The 17,968-nt window shown below is 44.8% G+C and overlaps 1 protein-coding gene across 3 annotated transcripts in view; it reads left to right on the top strand.

The window, feature by feature from the left end:
- Window positions 1-17,968, top strand: part of LOC106587157 (septin-9) — a 76,246-nt gene that overhangs the window by 20,391 nt on the left and 37,887 nt on the right. For 2 of the 3 annotated variants that reach the window (XM_014175253.3, XM_014175258.3), the window contains exon 2: window positions 11,662-12,315. In XM_014175253.3, coding sequence (XP_014030728.3) covers window positions 11,662-12,315 — 654 coding nt within the window. Of the gene's footprint in view, window positions 1-3,544; window positions 3,816-11,661; window positions 12,316-17,968 lie in introns of those variants that run through there. The other variant, XM_014175240.3, reaches the window with a different exon arrangement.

Genomic DNA, 17,968 nt, shown 5'->3' with positions numbered 1-17,968 from the left:
CTTCATGTACATATCTACTTCAAATACCTTATTATTATCTATCCTGATGCCTAGTCACGTTACCCTGCCTTCATGTACATATCTACCTCAAATACCTTATTATCTATCCTGATGCCTGGTCACTTTACCCTGCCTTCATGTACATATCTACCTCAAATACCTTATTATTATCTATCCTGATGCCTGGTCACTTTACCCTGCCTTCATGTACATATCTACCTCAAATACCTTATTATTATCTATCCTGATGCCCTAGTCACTTTACCCTGCCTTCATGTACATATCTACCTCAAATACCTTATTATTATCTATCCTGATGCCCTAGTCACTTTACCCTGCCTTCATGTACATATCTACCTCAAATACCTTATTATTATCTATCCTGATGCCTAGTGACTTTACCCTGCCTTCATGTACATATCTACCTCAAATACCTTATTATTATCTATCCTGATGCCCTAGTCACTTTACCCTGCCTTCATGTACATATCTACCTCAAATACCTTATTGTTATCTATCCTGATGTCTAGTCACTTTACCCTGCCTTCATGTACATATCTACCTCAAATACCTTATTATTATCTATCCTGATGCCTAGTCACTGTACCCTGCCTTCATGTACATATCTACCTCAAATACCTTATTATTATCTATCCTGATGCCTGGTCACTTTACCCTGCCTTCATGTACATATCTACCTCAAATACCTAGTACTACTGCACATTGTACTGGTACTCCCGGTATATAGCTACATTCTTGTGTATTTTATTCCTCTTGTGTTACTATTTTTTGTATCTTTTTGTTAACTCTGCATAGTTGGGAAGGGCTTGTAAGCAAGCGTTTCACAGTAAAGTCTACACCAGTTGTATTCGGCGCCTGTGACAAATAAAATTTGATTTGATGACGACTGGTATGACGTTTTTTTCTGCGTCCCTCGTCTAAACGCAGCATAACATGACGTGTGAAAAGGCACACTTCATCGCACAGAGTGTGTTTTTTTTTTTTATGCCTGATGGGCAAAGTGTGAAATTATCCAGTCAGGCTAGGAGGCCTGGCGTGTTTACAAGTTCTAGTTGGACAGCTCTCTCATGTTCTCGTTCTTTCTCTTTCTCTTTCTCTGTCTGTCTGTCTGTCTGTCTGTCTGTCTGTCTGTCTGTCTGTCTGTCTGTCTGTCTGTCTGTCTGTCTGTCTGTCTGTCTGTCTGTCTGTCTGTCTGTCTGTCTGTCTGTCTGTCTGTCTGTCTGTGCGTGCGTTATTATCCCGTTTAATTGAGTAGTTTCTCTACTCAAGATTTTATCGAAGCCAAGTTTATTTAGCTCTGTTAATTCCGTCAGCAGTCATCAGTGCACTGTTGCCACGCTGTCTGGACTGAAAGGTCAGGACAATGCCGTTTTAAAAGGTGTCATTTTAGAGGAACTGTCTAATCTCTCACACACACACTCATAAATGGAATTGATGTGGGGCAACTGGTTTTCTCACTTCCTCGTGATAAACGTCTGTGGTTGTGTGTTCCTATTCGTCTGAAATTGGCCTGACAACCAAGTCTGCAGGTACAACCAGGGAAGTATTAGGAGGCCTACGCAGTAAGTGGCAAAGCTAACCCACATCATACTGGAGAGAGATGACGTGAAGTAATCAGTGTGAATATGTGAAGAGTCCTAGACCAGCGTATCCTATAAGTACATTGTACTGACCCAAACCGGCACCCTTTTACACAAACAACATGCATCTACACCACAGCTCTCCTGTCTCCGCCCTCTGCCATGATCCAGGACCAGGCTGTACTCTTTTGGTGGGGATTTTTCTACAGTTTAGCCCTGAGCCTTCAAACACTGTTTACTGGGCTATTTCAGGGGTACTGAAACACACACACACACACACGCTCCAGATGTTGTTTTGAGAATCAGTCTCTCTATGCCTGGGAGGGAGCCATCATCTGTGTGTGCGTGTGTGTTTGCGTGCGTGTTTAGATAAATATATGCTGGCTGGGGAGGTGTGTATTTCGCACTGTATGTTTTAGGTTTAATTGAGGACTGGGGCTGTGTGGTATATGGTTTACAGTACTGCCACTGGGTCTGAGTACCAGGGGGCCACACACTGCTACATTTGACCGAAGATGCGTACATGAATGCACAGGCATGGGTTAGTGAGGATGTAACACACATGCACGCAGGCACACACCACACGCCTATACACAGCTGTCAGGTTTTACTGGATGTATGACACACAGAATGTGGGTATGTGAGTACTTATGAGGCTAACTCAACCCATGGTTGCTTTCAGCACTGAGAGGCACCCTACACAATCCATAGAAGACTGTAACCTTTCCAACACAGCACAAGTGGTAAAAGCAGTCTAGCAGAGGTATTCCAGTCCTATAACTGGTATATATCATAAACACACACACTCCATAGTCCTTGGACACACACACACACACACTCTCTACCTGGCAGCCTCTGGCCCTGGTCCCTAGACACTCGCCATACAGAGGAACCAGAACACACAATAAAACACAGCAGGACCGCTCCTGACCTGAAGGTGTTAGGGTGAGGCGACGCCAGCCACCAGGTAGGCCTACTTCCAGAGAAGGGAGTGTTCTTTAATTGGAGAGGTAGTGAGTCTAAGGATGAGTCTGAAATGGAACCCTATTCCCTAAAAATATATAATATATTTTTTAATTTAACCTTTATATAACTAGGCAAGTCAGTTAAGAACAAATTCTTACTTACAATGACATCCTACCCCGGCCAAACCTGGACGGCGCTGGGACATTTGTGCGTTTCCCTATGGGACTCCCAATCACGGCCGGATGTGATGCAGCCTGGACTATACTATATAGTGCACTACCTTTTTGACCAGGGCTCATGTAGTGCACTCACCTTTTTGACCAGAGCTCTATATAGTGTACACTACCTTTTTGACCAGAGCTCTATATAGTGTACACTACCTTTTTGACCAGAGCTCTATATAGTGTACACTACCTTTTTGACCAGAGCTCTATATAGTGTACACTACCTTTTTGACCAGAGCTCTATATAGGGAAAAGGGTGCCATTACAGATGCAGTCAGACTTTGTGTCAGGAAAGTACCAGAGAAGTGAGTGTTCTTTAAACATGGAATTCTGCCTCACTAGCACTAATTATCTATAACTACTGAGGTACTTTCTGAGGTGGTCAGTTCATGTTAGCTCGAGTGGAGTGGGACTGAGTGGCTTGAGTTTTATGAAGGCCATTTTTGAGGGCCTGATTTTTTGACTGGTTGGCTGAGGGAAAGGGACCTTTCTGGTTGATTACATGAGGCCAGGAAGTTGATTTTAAGTGGCTGTGTGACAATTCCCCTGTTGGCTCATATGTTTTTACATGTTGTAGAATGTTATGGAATCAGACTTGACACAGTCATGCACGCACACACACACACACACACACACTCATTGAGAGGGAGACGGCAGGCAGGCAGGGAGATGCACAAAAATAAGGGAGGGAGTTTCTCTCTGAGGGGAGGAGAGGAGGGCTTGCTTTTCACTCTCTGAAGACTGAGTGCTGCGATGTAGTGCCAGGCATAGGAGGAAGCAGAGGAAAAAAAAGAAGTTGCTCCTTTAAGAAAGCTGTGGTCTTGGATCAGATCTACTACTCAGCACTCTGGCTTTTTACACTGGCTCCTAATTTGGGATTTGTTTAGAATCAATAGAGGGACTCTGGAACGTTACCTTGATTGGGAAGGGATTTGGGAATTCTGTTTACTTGGATATCAAACCAGCAAGATGTCTGACTCCAATGTTACTGCTCACTTAGACGGAATTATCTCTGACTTTGAAGGTTTGTCTTGTTTTGATTACTATTTTATTTGTCACAGACGTTCCTATCGACAGCCAGTGGTGACTGAAGATGACTGATGTCAAAAATACTATTTCTAGATCGAATTTACAATTGAGTCACTAGCCTTCTTCACTTAACAGCACTGGTGTCTCTCGCTCGAGTTTGTGTGTTCGCACGCGCATTGGGCATGTGTTCCCCTCAGTCTCTTAATCCGAGTCTGTTATTGGTTATATGCAGCGGCAGGTAGCCTAGTGGTTAGAGCGTTGGACTAGTAACCGAAAGGTTGCTAGATCGAATCCCCGAGCTGACAAGGTAAAAATCTGTTGTTCTGCCCCTGAACAAGGCAGTTAACCCACTGTTCCTAGGCCGTCATTGTAAATAAGAATATGTTCTTAACTGACTTGCCTTGTTAAATAAAGGTAAATTATCCTAGTTACGTCAGTAGAGTACCCCAGTATTGACAGTGCTACTCCACCACAGGAAACCTTCCAGCTGAAAGCATTAAAGGGACTCATAGTAAAGCCTCACATCTGGCCACTGCATCAGACCCCCATTCATTCACAACTCCTCAGTGTGTCCTCTGTCTCTCTCCTTTGCTTTCCTAGCTGTCCTGTGAAGCTAGCATTGATTTCCTTTGTTGTCCTCTTCCTCCTTTCCTCTTCCTCCTCCGGTCCGAGTGTGTCCTTCCCTCCAGCTGTGAGAGGTCTGACAGATGCCACACACACACAGACACACGTCTGTTTTGCTATCCTTGTTGAGAACAAACAATTGATTCCCATTGAAAATCCTATTTTCCCTAACCCGTTTCCCAAACTCAGTCCTCGAACCCCAAGGGGTGCACTTTTGGGTTTTTGGCCTAACTAAACAGCTGATTAAAATGATCAAAGCTTGATGATTAGTTGATTTATTTGAATCAGCTGTTCAGTGCAAGGGCAAAAAAACAAAACATGCACCTCTTGGGGTCCCAAGGACCGAGTTTGGGAAACCCTGCCCTAACCCCTAATCCTTAATCTAACCTTAATCCTAAACCTAACTCTAACCCTAATTGTAAGCCTAAACCTAACCGCTGAAGCTAAAAAAGCCTTATCCGTTGTGGGCTTGACAAAATGTACCCATTTGTCTGAATTTTCCTTGTTTTACTATCCCTGTGAGTGCTCTGGAGGCCGATACGTAAAGCTTATTAAAGAGCAGTGTGTGGGTTTCTTCTTTTCATCCCCACAAGGACTGTAAAACCAAAACCCACACACTTTGAACTGAAAGTGTGTTTACGCCGTCAAATCTGCGAATCCGAATGTGTGACTGAACATAGTTAAACATGTCAGTATTGTCCGTTATAATTTCTTTAGGGTTATATGGACACAGTCCAAAACTTGATGAGCGTTTTGCTTCTCGCTCTCTTGGTCAGATCAGCCTATGTGCATTCACTCCCTTAGAATTACACTTCTGGATGTGTGGTCCTGCTTCAGGAAGTAGTTTTGAGTCAGTGAAGCTTAAAACAATATCAGTCAGGGCATGAGGGTAAGACCTTTTTCTTTGACAGAAAGAATTGTGGTGATCTCTCCATATTGGACAGACCAGACTCTCTCCCACATCTGTAGGTTTATGTCCAGGTCGTTTTTTTTTTGTGAGTGATTATGTGTTCTGAGGGAGCGTGCCGCTGTTTGGGCAGGGAGAGGAAATTCCACCGTGAGTGAGTGAGTGAGGTGAGTGAGTGAGTGTGTGTGTGTGTGTGTGTGTGTGTGTGTGTGTGTGTGTGTGTGTGTGTGTGTGTGTGTGTGTGTGTGTGTGTGTGTGTTACCCTGCCAAAAATAGGTAAAGTAAACATGTGTTCTATTGCCTGGGCTCTCTTTTTAAAGTGGCAGGTGTTTATGTATATTTGGTAGAGTGTCCATGGACTTTTATGACCATCTTTGAGGGCTTGTGTACCACTTTCTTTGTAAACTCAGTTTATTACAATGCAGATTGTGTTGCTCAGATTTGTAGGTACAGTGTGCTGTTAACTTTCCATTAGCAGTACTATATCATCAAATGGATGAAAAATACCATATCAGTTCCATGGTAACAGGATGATGTCAGCCACCCTGTCCTCTCAGGCAGTTGTGAATTCTGCTTGAATCTGATTCTCTCTGGTATCTGATCTGGGGCCGTGTAGAAACGTCACTATTGGTCACACACTGCTGCTGAAGCACAGCTGACGTCGGACTACTCTGCCATTTACTTGCAAATCCAGTCTGGTCTATGTTATGTCTGTCTCTCAGCTCAAACTAGAAGTGTGGGGATTTTCCAGAGGCTTATTGTTTGTGGACAGTGTGTGTGTTTTTAGATTGTGTGGTTTTATGTTAGTGCTTTGGTATGGATTTTAATTTCTTATTTTTGAGTGCATCTGAGATCAACATCAAGTCATAAGCCTTGGTCTATTATTGCTCTCTGATTTTAATTGAATCAACTCATTAGAGAATCAACTAAATAGTGAATAGTCCTCTCAGGATTTGTTTGCTATGGTGGAGTTTGAAATAGCTGCAGGTGTTGTCTGGAATCCGTCCTCTCTTGCTACTTCTAACATTGGAAACTGCTCCAGTGGTCAACAAGTGATGTAAATCAGGATGGCAGTAGCCTGCGCTACAGAAGGCTTTCTATTCGTTAACCTGTGGCTGTTGCTTGTTCAAAGGAATGAACTAGGCCTTACCTGCCAAGCACCCAGAGGTTCAGACTGAAAGGTATAGAGCCAAGTACTACTAAACTACCAACAGCTGCATTCACTTTGAGTTCTTCCATATCTTTCTTTCTCTCTCTTTGTCACAGCGTGTGTCAGCTTAAACCCAACAGTGTCCAGAGAAGACATGGGGAAGTGTATATTTGACACCCTAACATTAGCGGTGGCTAAGCTTTGGACTGATCAAGTGAAATATCATAGGGGGAGGATTTGTGTAACTTTATCGGTCTTTCGATGGCCTTGCCTTGTCAGACTTGGTTTGAAAGGTTTCTATAATATTATAAATCTCGCTGCATGACGTTGTAGCCCGCTTCTGTTGACACTGGCAGAACCGCTATGTGGGTATGTCGTACCACGGCGTTAAACGTCACCATTATAGTTTGTGTTAGTGTATCAAGATAAAGTGTTGTCAAACTTGAATAGACATTTAATTCAAGTCGTAATCTTTGTTTTGCCAGTGGGTTTGGCATTGTATGTGCAGTAGTATATGTCTGAAACTGCACCGTTTTTTTTAAAATGCTAGCATTATATCATCATGCCTCTTATGTTTTCATAGACCATAATCTGGCACTATTACAGTAACTGTCAGTGTCCTCATAATTCCACCGTCATGTGATACTGATCAGGAAGTGAGCGAGTCTGGAATGTAAGAGATTGTTCAGTGAGACAACCATTGACTACAGACTTAATACCATGGTGTTATATGAGCAGAGAAAGGTCAGCAATATTATTTGGCAATATCTTCTCCAGTATCCCATAGATAGTGTGTAATACTATACATTTGCTACAGTATAGTTGGCCTTTTCTGCCCTAAAGAACCCTCAAAACACACACTTACACATCCGGCCCAATAGACATAAATTAGACTAGACACACACACACATACACACTGATGAAACTCTAGCATTTGGGCCTCAGAGTTGCGGTCCCCAGGAGAGCTCCCTTCACTCTTCAGTTCTAAGAGGCCGGTCTGAAGGCCGTCTGGCCCCCGTCTAGACCCCATTCTTTGAGGAAGCTGATCCAGCCGGTCACATCAGGACTCAGACGACATGCCATGGAGCTCAGGGCCCGTACTCACAAAGCGTCTCAGAGAAGGAGTATTGAACAAGGCCTGGGAGTCTAACATGAAGGCCACCATGATGTCCGTTGGCCTTGTTTAGTAGGACAGTGTCCTGATGATGATGAGCTGTAGTGCAACAGTGGACCCTAGAGAACCTAACCTCATGTCTTGACCTTTTTAGTCAGTTTTATTATACATCTATGGTCTCTCTCTCTCTTGACCTCTCTTTCCTCAGTGTTCAATCTTTTCTCCAGCCTCACTAAACCCCACAACAGGATGCGGCGATGACTTTGATCTTTCTGACCTCAGTCAGAACCAACACAACCAGGAAGTCAGTCTCTTTCTATATCTACCGTGAGACTGTAAACAGGAAACAATACGTTATGGTTCTGATGGCTCGTTTTGGTTGGAGCATAATTACATTTCTCATAAAAATCTAATTTTATTTGTCACATGCTTCGTAAATAACAGGTGTACACTATGACTGTGTTAACTCAAACCATTAGATAAAAGCACCTGCACAGCTGTATAATTATCATAAGCCTATCTCTTTCTAGCTGCATCAGAGCTGTACAGTATCTATTGTCCATTACTCTATCTGTGTGTCCTTGAGGAGATGAGCTAACGCCAGTAATGCACACAGGGACAGGAAGTCAAGGCTAGCACCTGGGCCTAGCAGGGGATTTCTCCTCTTTTGAAATCTATTTAGTAGGCCCAGGACGATACCAGTAGTGCGATACTCGTTAGTGTCGTGGCAGGGAGACAAAACACAAAGCAGATTTGAACTTCTTTAGGAAAACAGTCCTAATGTTGGAAAACAAACATTATGTTGTCATCCAGAGTCACATGCATTTCTTTTCCAAGCTAGTACACAATATTTTACATACAGCTGGTTTTTAAAGGACCAAGGAGTTTGGACTGCTTTGTGTTATAATTTTTGCTATGGACATTTTTTTGCGATGCTGGTATCTACCCGGCCCTACTATTTAGCCCAGGTGGGAGAGAGCCTCCATCTTAGTGTGTTGTGCTATGCTAGGACCAGGAGTTTTTCTGACCACAACATCTGGCCAGGAAAAACTCTGTTGGCCCAGTTATAGGCCTGGACTAGGGCCCAGATTTGTTCTTGGTCAGAAAAAAATGCCTGGCCCTATGGCTGTTGTTATGGTCATCCCCTCACAAGAGACTGTGAGACACTGAACACTAAGAAGTAGGCTACACACAGAGAGAGAGAGAAGTAGGCTCTGTTGTTAAGGAGATTCCACAGAGACGTTCTGTATTTCCAGCTCATTGTCTGGGAATGCCATTTCACTTGGGGGATGAGACGGTATCGTCCGCCTGGCCTTCGCTCACGTCGGAATACTGGCGCTCCGTGATCCCAGGTCAATCCTGAATGCGTGAAATCCATGACAGGGATATCCTTGGATGCTTCCGCGGAAATACGTGATCCTTCTTCTCTTGTCTTCTAGTGGAATGATGTTGGAAAGAGTGACCTCTGAATGTATAGAAAACCATGGAAAACCGCATGGTAGAACTGAGTCGAGGAACGTTCCTATTTGCTATAGTAATTCCCATAATGTCTCTCTCTTTCCAAGTCATTCTCAGGCATATGGTGTCTGTTGAGGAAGTTGCATTTTTAGGTCATATTAAATCCTATGCAGACATCTTGGATGTTATGATAACACTTAAGTCCTATCGGTGTTATGCGTGTCTGACAGTCTCTATGAAACAGTGATCTTACACCCAGCCGACTGTTTTTAAGCATTGAGCATTAAATCATACATTGTACAGTTTCTCTCTGATAGTAACAAGTCCTATCGGTGTTAGGCTTATACTGACTGTCTCTCTATGCATTGCAACCCTGCAATGTTCAAGAGCATGTAACGATACAGAACATTCAGATAGAATAGGGAATCGTGTCAGCTCTGTTCATTCAATTTCTGTCTGCAACGTTCAAGAACGTTTCAGATCACTGAATACACTAATGGTCTCCCAGCTCACTGTTTGCTAAGCACTAAGCAGCAGACTGATTTGGCAGTCAAGTCCTAGTCCTGGACCGAGTTGAAAGTAGCCAGAACCTTGGAATCATTCAATCATAAAACACAATAGGGAGGGAAGGGGGGTTATGGGGGATGGAGTAGAGTGGCAAAGTGGTTTGGACATGGAAATGACTTATACAAAACAGAAGACGGTTATAAGCGGCATATGGGATTGGGTCTCCCATTCTAATTAAAGATATGGGATATGGGACCTGTTTTTAGTAACATCCGGAGCAACACCCATCTTTAAAATGGAGGATTAAAACGTTTTTATAATGCCTCGTAGACTCCGGAATTTTACGCCAATATTCCCCAAATCATGAGAGCGTGATTGGAGGAAGCATGAGAGAATAACAGTTAGTCGTTGGAAATAAATGTTTAGTTAAGAACCTTTTCAAAAGGTGTTTTGGGGGTTGTTAAGAGCATTTAACACCTATAGTATGTACACATGAGACCTTTCAAATGCAGTTAGGAGATTTAGCAGTTTGCTAATGCTGCTATGCTAACATTGGTTAGTTAGCTTTTCAATGCACAGGGAATGCAAGAACAAGGAAAGGCAGATCAGTAAAATAAAATGGAAAGATGTACGGTAACCATAGCAGGAGTGAGTGTTTAAATGGAGAGATACAGAGGGAAGGGGTGCTAGCAACACTAATACAACAGCATATAGACATCATGGACACTTACGAGGCCATAAAAAGGTTCTTGAACTGGAAAAATGCCATTGGACAGTCAGAGAAGAGCAAGACATTTCCTCCAGCACGATAAATTATAGTTTGGCAAGAAGAGGATTTGTCTTAGGGGGAGAAAAAGTATCGCTGACATAAAATGAAGAGGTTTAATAGCAGTAAAATTAGATTAGGCCCATAACTGATGTTTTGAGGAAAGGCTTTGGTGTGATTGTCTCCAGCTCTCTGAGTCCCTTCACTGCTCGGACTGGGTTTATGGAGAGGGCAATGGGATAGGGGCTGAGTACCCCCTCTGTGAGTGTACATAGAGGGGGTACATATATGCATACATAGATACATACATGTAGACACATATATACATACATGCATGTAGACACATACATACATACATACATGCATGTAGACACATACATACATACATGCATGTAGACACACACATACATGCATGCATGTAGACACACACATACATGCATGCATGTAGACACACACACATGCATGTAGACACACACATACATGCATGCATGTAGACACACACACACACACACACACTCTTTAGGCCATAACAGAACTGATCATCAGCTTGGAGTTGTGTTGAGTGGTACAGAGTGGACAGTGACTAGCTTAGCATCTTCCCCATGAGATTCAAGTTGACTTCCAAGAGGTAAACTAGCCTCATGTTTTGGTTCAAACGTATTTTGGGGGATTTTCTCACAAAGCCACCAGTAACCTGGGGGAAGCGTGTCTCCTTCTGTTCATTTGGTATGAATGCATTGTATATAGGCTATGCATCAGTTACTACCACTACTACTCATCCATAACTCATACAATATTAAAGAATGCATGTAGAGGATACAAGGCTGATATATGACTTTCATTTATATAAGGCCATGCAAGTATAAGGCCATTTGAGGCTGTGCAAGTGGGTGTATAAATTGGATCACATTTTATAACATACAGTAAGTACCACACTGTGTCATATGCAGTCGTATGTAGTGACAGATTGGCACCACTAATAAAGAGTTATTGAAATGAGTTGAGCTTGGCTTAATTGCTTGTTGCTGCCATTTTCCTTTGTGATGTCGCCGAGATTGCTTTTCCAGCTTCTCTCTACACGCTAACCTCAAGCAGCTATGATGCCAGGGACGTCAATACAGTTCATGTTGCTCCTCTGGAATTAGAATACACTGTTCATATATTTGCTGTCGTATTTATTTGGTCCAGGACTAGCCGCAATGTTTGTTTAGGAAACCGGCCCTAAGTGCACTCTGATTATCAGCAATGTCAGAAATGGTCAAGTATGGATGACTCGTTGACGGAGTGTGTCTGTCTCATCTCACCCTCCATGCAGCTCTAAAGAGGTCGTTTGAGGTGGAGGATGTGGACACCTCGGCCAACTCCTCGCCAGGCTCCCGCCGGGCGCCCAACAACACCAACCACCGCCCCGTCATGTCCCCCACCAGCATCTACTACCGTGAACTGGGCGCCAGCAATAACAACAACGGCTCCATCTCCAAGGCCATCATGGGAGGGGGCGGCTCCAAGCCTCCTGAACCCATATCCCGGGGACGCACGGAGCTCTCCATCGACATTTCCTCCAAGCAGGTGGATCCAACCAGCCCTGGTTCCCTCCGATTGGGCACGAAACGACCCGAGGTCCTAGGCCACTCCAAGACCCCCGAGATGGGCCACAAACGGGAGGTGACCTTCGCTAAAACACCCCAGGATGTGGTGATTCGCGGAGGGGCCCGGACCCCCGAGCCCCCCAGCCATGCCCGGAGGTTCGAGCCCCCCAATCTGGGGGACGGCCCGGCCGCTAGGACCACACCAGGGATCAGCGTCACCAAAGCACCCGAGACAACGGGGAATGGAAAGAACAACCACGAGAACCATGGTCATCATGCACCGGTCCACCACCCGCACCACCCCAACCCCCACCACAACACCATCGTCACCACCATCCGCTGCTCCTCGCCCAACCGCACCAAGTCCCCCAACCCTGACAGTAAGTAACCTCTGACCCTAGGTTTCTTCTCCTGAACCCTCTAACTCCTTAGGTTCCTCATGTGATCCTGGATGTAGTCACTTTAACAGAGTGAGGGGCTTCAAGTAGTGGAGAACACAAACAGCCATAGAGAGGCTTGGGTTTGTAGGAAGGCCCCAACTTTCCATTGTCTTTCAATTGTGTCACTGTGAAGTCACTATGGAGATGACCAGTATATACATGTATAAACAAGTGAGAGTAAAGCAGTGTTTTGAGGCTTTGGGCCTGCTGTGTGTGCTGCTAACCACCGATCATAGGATCGTGTGTGTGTGTGTGTGTGTGTGTGTGTGTGTGTGTGTGTGTGTGTGTGTGTGTGTGTGTGTGTGTGTGTGTGTGTGTGTGTGTGTGTGTGTGTGTGTGTGTGGTGTGTGTGAGTGAGTGATCTGGGCTGGAGTTCCCTGTGGCATTACACAGGCTGCTGAGCAGAAGCTTTGGTGTGAGAAAGCAGAGAGGCCCAATGAGGCGTGGAGGCAGTAATTGGCTCACTCCACTGATCTGGGGCCTGTTTCTAGGAGTGGCCTCTCCAATGCTGAGGCTGAGTGCCTCCAGTCTGATACAGCCTGCCTTGGTGGAGAGATGCCACTGTAAAAGTGGTATGAGTAACGAAGTTCATCGTAGACTGGTCTCAGATCTGTTCGTTGCTATATAGCCAACTCAAATAAACATGATCTGGGACCAGTGAGGCTAGGTATATATAGAAACCGTGTACCATGGTCCTGCATTCATGTCAGCTTTCTGTTTTTAAGACTATTGGCAATATGCACATACCTCCACAGTACACAGTAGTGTAGGTATCCACATTTTGGATACACTTTTAGTTTTCCAACCTCCAGTGGTGGAGGTACAGAACATTTTCCACAACACATCATCCCCCTCCAGTTGCCCTCCTCTACTACCACAGAGGGACTGGAAGATGCAATCACACACAGTGGAGAGCTCTGGGTCCCCGGAGTGGGCCTGTAAGAGGAGAGGTCTGTTTGATTAAAGCCCAGCCTGGGCCTGTCTGTCAGTACGGCCTGTCCCTCCTGTCCCCTCTGCTCTGTCTGGAGCCCAGCGTCTCAGTCCCCTGTCACTGAATGTACAAAAACTATTCAGGCAATTTGTTCTTCAATTCATGCACTCTTGGTAGACTGTGAGATAACAACAATATTTTGTTTTATTCTCCTACATATGCAAAGGACGAATGTATAAATAGTTCTCTCCATCCCTGTCCTAAAGCAAACCAGCGTGTTTTAGCAGTCGGCAGCATCTCACACATGTGGGTTCCACTCACTCCCTTTCCTTTGCTTTTCACTTTCTTTGTCTATCCCTCTCTTTCCTCCTCTCTCTTTCTTACAACACACGCACAACCACTCCTCTTCTTTCCTCCCTCTGCAGATTGAGCGTGTCTCGGCCCCCAGAAGGGCGTCCGCCACGAGCCAAGTTAGATTCCTGTAAACTGAGGGATAAAACCCGGAGCCAAATATGACCTAATGTGTCAGCATTTACAGTCTTTAGACGGCATTCACGCCATCTAGTTTAGAGAGCGTTTTAGAGAACGTATAAGTCACGTTTAGAGAACGTTTTAGACCTGAGACAGAGGGAGCCCACAGCATGGGGCCAGCTGCAGGGAAACTACAGCTGCTAGACGCATTGGCTTGTTTATCAGATGGACAAAGGCACACATGCTGCGTCCCAAATGGTACCCTATTCCCTGTATAATGGAGCTATGGCTCTAGTCAAAGCTAGTGCACTATATAGGGAATAGGGTGCCATTTTAGACACAGCCACATGCAGAAAAGCATTCTACTTAGCCTTTTGCTCGTTCGCTTCCTCAAACTCGAACTCCGCAGTTATCAAATTAATCATGGCTTTCAGTATTTAACAAACCAGTATGTTCCAGTGTCGCTATTAGTGACATTGCCAAATATTTCATGACTTACTTGGTCTTAATTAACTATAATTCTGTAGGCTTTTTTACTGTTGAAACAGACCATTTTAGCATTATGTGTTCATGGATTGGAACAGTATTGGTATAAATGACCATACTTTATCATTCGGTACGAGTTTGTAGGCTGTATTCCAATATTAAGAGCTCAGATTTGATGGGACGATAGAGTGAGTGTGTTTTTTCTGTGGGGGGGGGGGGTCTGGAGCTGGGAGTCTTGTAGCCTGGTTCCTACTCAAGCCACAGAGGTCTGGGCTAGTTATTTGCCCAGAGGGAGAGGGCCTTATTAGGGCTCTCAATGAAGGGTGACCTGCCTGGAGGGCCTGAGGCCGGGGCCCACCCTGACTGACTGAGTGACTCTGACCCCTGCTCCGTCTGTCAATGTGGGGAGATGGCGTCAGTGGAGCAGAAACGTGAACAACACAGCACTGTAGTGGACTGGTAGTGGGTTGTTTCCATCAGATTCTGTGTCAAGTGGGAGAAATTGGCTCCAACATAACACACAAGTAGGCCCTAACTAATTTCAATAGGTGACTATGAGTGATAGATGTGATGGTTTCACAAGTGACTTAAAAGAGATGTTGATCCTCTTTCATTACAAGATATTACCTAGATAATGGTGGATATGAAACTCTTTACATTGGCGTACAGATTGTTGACTCCGTGCCTTGTGTGAAGTTTTCCAAGTTACCGTCAGCTGTGTTTTTGTGAGTGATAAGCCGTTTTCCTGTCCATTCAGTTTTTAAAACGGGTAATGACATCAGAGACACACACTCTGGTTTCTCAGGCTTCCTTCCTTCCGTGTGCTGTCCGTCAGGGCGATTTGTTTCCCCTCGTCCTGACCTCGCCTCTCTTCCTCTCTCTGCCTGGGTCATGTGATCAGAGTCAGTAGCCCTTCCAGCCAGTTGTGTGATCTCACCACAATAGAGTACATCTGGATACATTTTTAGTTCATTTCTAGGATCAAAATGTCAGTCTCTGATCTCTGTAGGTGGCTCTAAATATCAACAGGTAACTGATGTTTGTAGAATGCAAAATAACCTGTTTCAATATGTACTGTAGAAGAAATTGGAAGACTCTTTAATTGAATCAGTGCACTGTTGCTCCCATTCACTCGTCTACATTGAACTTTACAGTAGATTGACAGGGTTGCCTCGGTTGACTGCCTATAACATTTATTTAACTAGGCAAGTCAGTTAAGAACAAATTGTTATTTACGATGACGGCCTAGGAACAGTGGGTTAACTGCCTTGTTGAGGGACAGAATGACAGATTTTTACCTCGTCAGCTCGGGGATTCGATCTAGCAACCTTTCAGTTACTAACCCAACGCTCTAACCACTAGGCTACCTGCCGCCCTTTGACCTCCCTACAACCAGAGGTCCATTATACTGTAGATGACTGTTATATTATACTGTAACAATACAGAGAGTAATTCCCATTGAGATTCAATTCGACCACTCTGTCCTGGGGGGGTGGTTGGTTATGCCATCAGTTCTGACACTTCAAGCCCTCTAACCCAGCATTGAATATGTTTGTATAAATCCTCAGAGTCTCATTGGCCCTGAACTGGTTGATCAACAAGTTGTGACAAAGGAGTTTGTTTGTTCCCGTGACACACTCCTCTCACTGTTCTCCTCCATGCCCCTTCATTCTCCTCTGGTGGCCTGCCTGTGTGTTGTCTGTCCCGGTCCCCTATCCCCTTGTACCACCATGTGACCTTCTACAGCGTCACACCAGACGAGGGCCCCACTATCCCCTTTCTACAGAGAATCCCTCCACACACAGAGAGAGACATAAGGGTAGGGAGATCTCAGGCTGATTAACATGATTAGCAGTGGACCCCCCCAGGAGGAAAGGTTAGGGATTAGGGGGGCCGCCATTCCCATCTGGCTAACGTCGCGCTAGTTAGTCTCTGACCACACACACACACACACACACACACACACACACTGGGCCTGTACTGTGAAATCGAGTGTAAACATTCCCAAAGTAAGAATCTTTGTACTAATTCCCTAGAATTCTAAAGTACTGTATTCAGTTTCCCCTTCCCCATGTCATTCCATGCTGTGTCACATATGTGGAACTAGAATGACCTACAGCGCTATGTGATTTAAACCTACTCCAGCTTCCTAGTCTTAGTTGAAGCACTCCGATTGATATCTCAGGTAAAGTCGTTGTGATTAAAGCATCTCTTGACAGCAGGCCCTGGGGTGTATTCATTACGGAAACCGTTTACCCTTTTAAGAACCAAACAGAGCAAAACTAGAGTTTCTATTGGACAAATTCAGGTAGGTCCCTCGTTTGCTTCCGTTTTTAAAAGCAATGTTGCAACAGAATCGGCGTAATGAATACGCCCCTGGTATCCATCATAGCAAGAGATGCCTCTCTCTCTCTCTCGCTCGCAGGGCATTCATGAAGTCATTCACCAAGTCACTATGGTACGAGGAGAGAAAGGAGGCCCCACTCATTTTAACCAGGCCGATACTGACCTGGAGATGATGCTTGTTGGGTGTTCTTAACACATGTCCACTCTGGAGTCTGGCTTCACATTTGTTTTCGGTTTGTGGACAGGACTAGGAATGGGGCAACACCTTAGGGGAGAGGGGAGCGCTACAGGGTTTGGGCTGGTGTACATTTTGCTTTTACATAGCTAACAAGCAGGGATTTGATGACAAGGGAGGACTATGACACACTCACACACACATGCATGTACACACACACACACACACCACCTCAGACAGTGGTCAGGCGTCTCCCAGTTGAATTGCACTCAGCATGACCTGCTGTGTCATTATGAGAGAGTAGAGAGTGGAAATGTCTTTTATTCTTTTGGAACGTTTGTGAGTGTAATGTTTACTGTTCATTTTTGTTTATCTCACTTTTGTTTATTATCTACTTCACTTGCCTTGGCAATGTTGACATGCGTTTCCCATGCCAATAAAGCCCTTAAATTGAATTGAGTAGAGGAGGCCGTCTGCTAGGGCATATCATCATGGCTCATCTTCAACTGTTTCCAGGTCTCTCAGGGTTAGCGTTAGCGGGCTAGGAAAACTACAGAGTGAGCTCATTAGACTGCAGTGTTGGCCACTCACTCAGCTCCCCTGAGGGCTAGCGGTGTTGGCTCATAATCATGTCTGTGGGTGCAGAGCTCAGAGTGGACAGCAGGAGGTGCAGTATGACAGGTGGAGTGTAGGGTTTGGCTTAGGGGAGATGGCTATGGGACCTGGCTTGCAGGTACTGATTGCATCTTATGCAGGATGTTGCTGGGGGCATATAGACAGTACTTAAAGGTGCATTTTGAAGTACATCGCTTGTTCTCTTATCCACTCTGTTTTTCTTTCATTTCTCTCCCCCCTTTCTCTTCTCTCACTCACACATTGTTCTATATTTCACTATAACTGAATCGATGTGTCTGGTAGTGTTATGTGGGATTTATCCCTGATGTGATTTAAAGTGTTTTGTAGGCCTGTGGACTCTGACTGGGTCAGTGGAAAGCCTGTGTCTGTCTGTGTGTATTGAGCGCTTCCACTGAGGGAGAGCTGAGCTGAGTGAAGTGGAAACCGGACAGGGTCCCCCAGATAAGGTTTCCGGAAGCTTCTGTTTACTCTGCTCCGCCTGGTGGAAGTCAGGGGTTAAAGACGGTTCCCATGCAGCACACACACACACACACACACACACACACACA

The sequence above is a fragment of the Salmo salar genome, chromosome 02 (genome assembly GCF_965601325.2).
Source record: "Salmo salar chromosome 02, fSalSal1, whole genome shotgun sequence".
Classification (NCBI taxonomy): domain Eukaryota; kingdom Metazoa; phylum Chordata; class Actinopteri; order Salmoniformes; family Salmonidae; genus Salmo; species Salmo salar.
The sequence above is the reverse complement of the archived record's forward strand: the minus strand, read 5'-3'. Positions and strand labels throughout refer to the sequence as shown.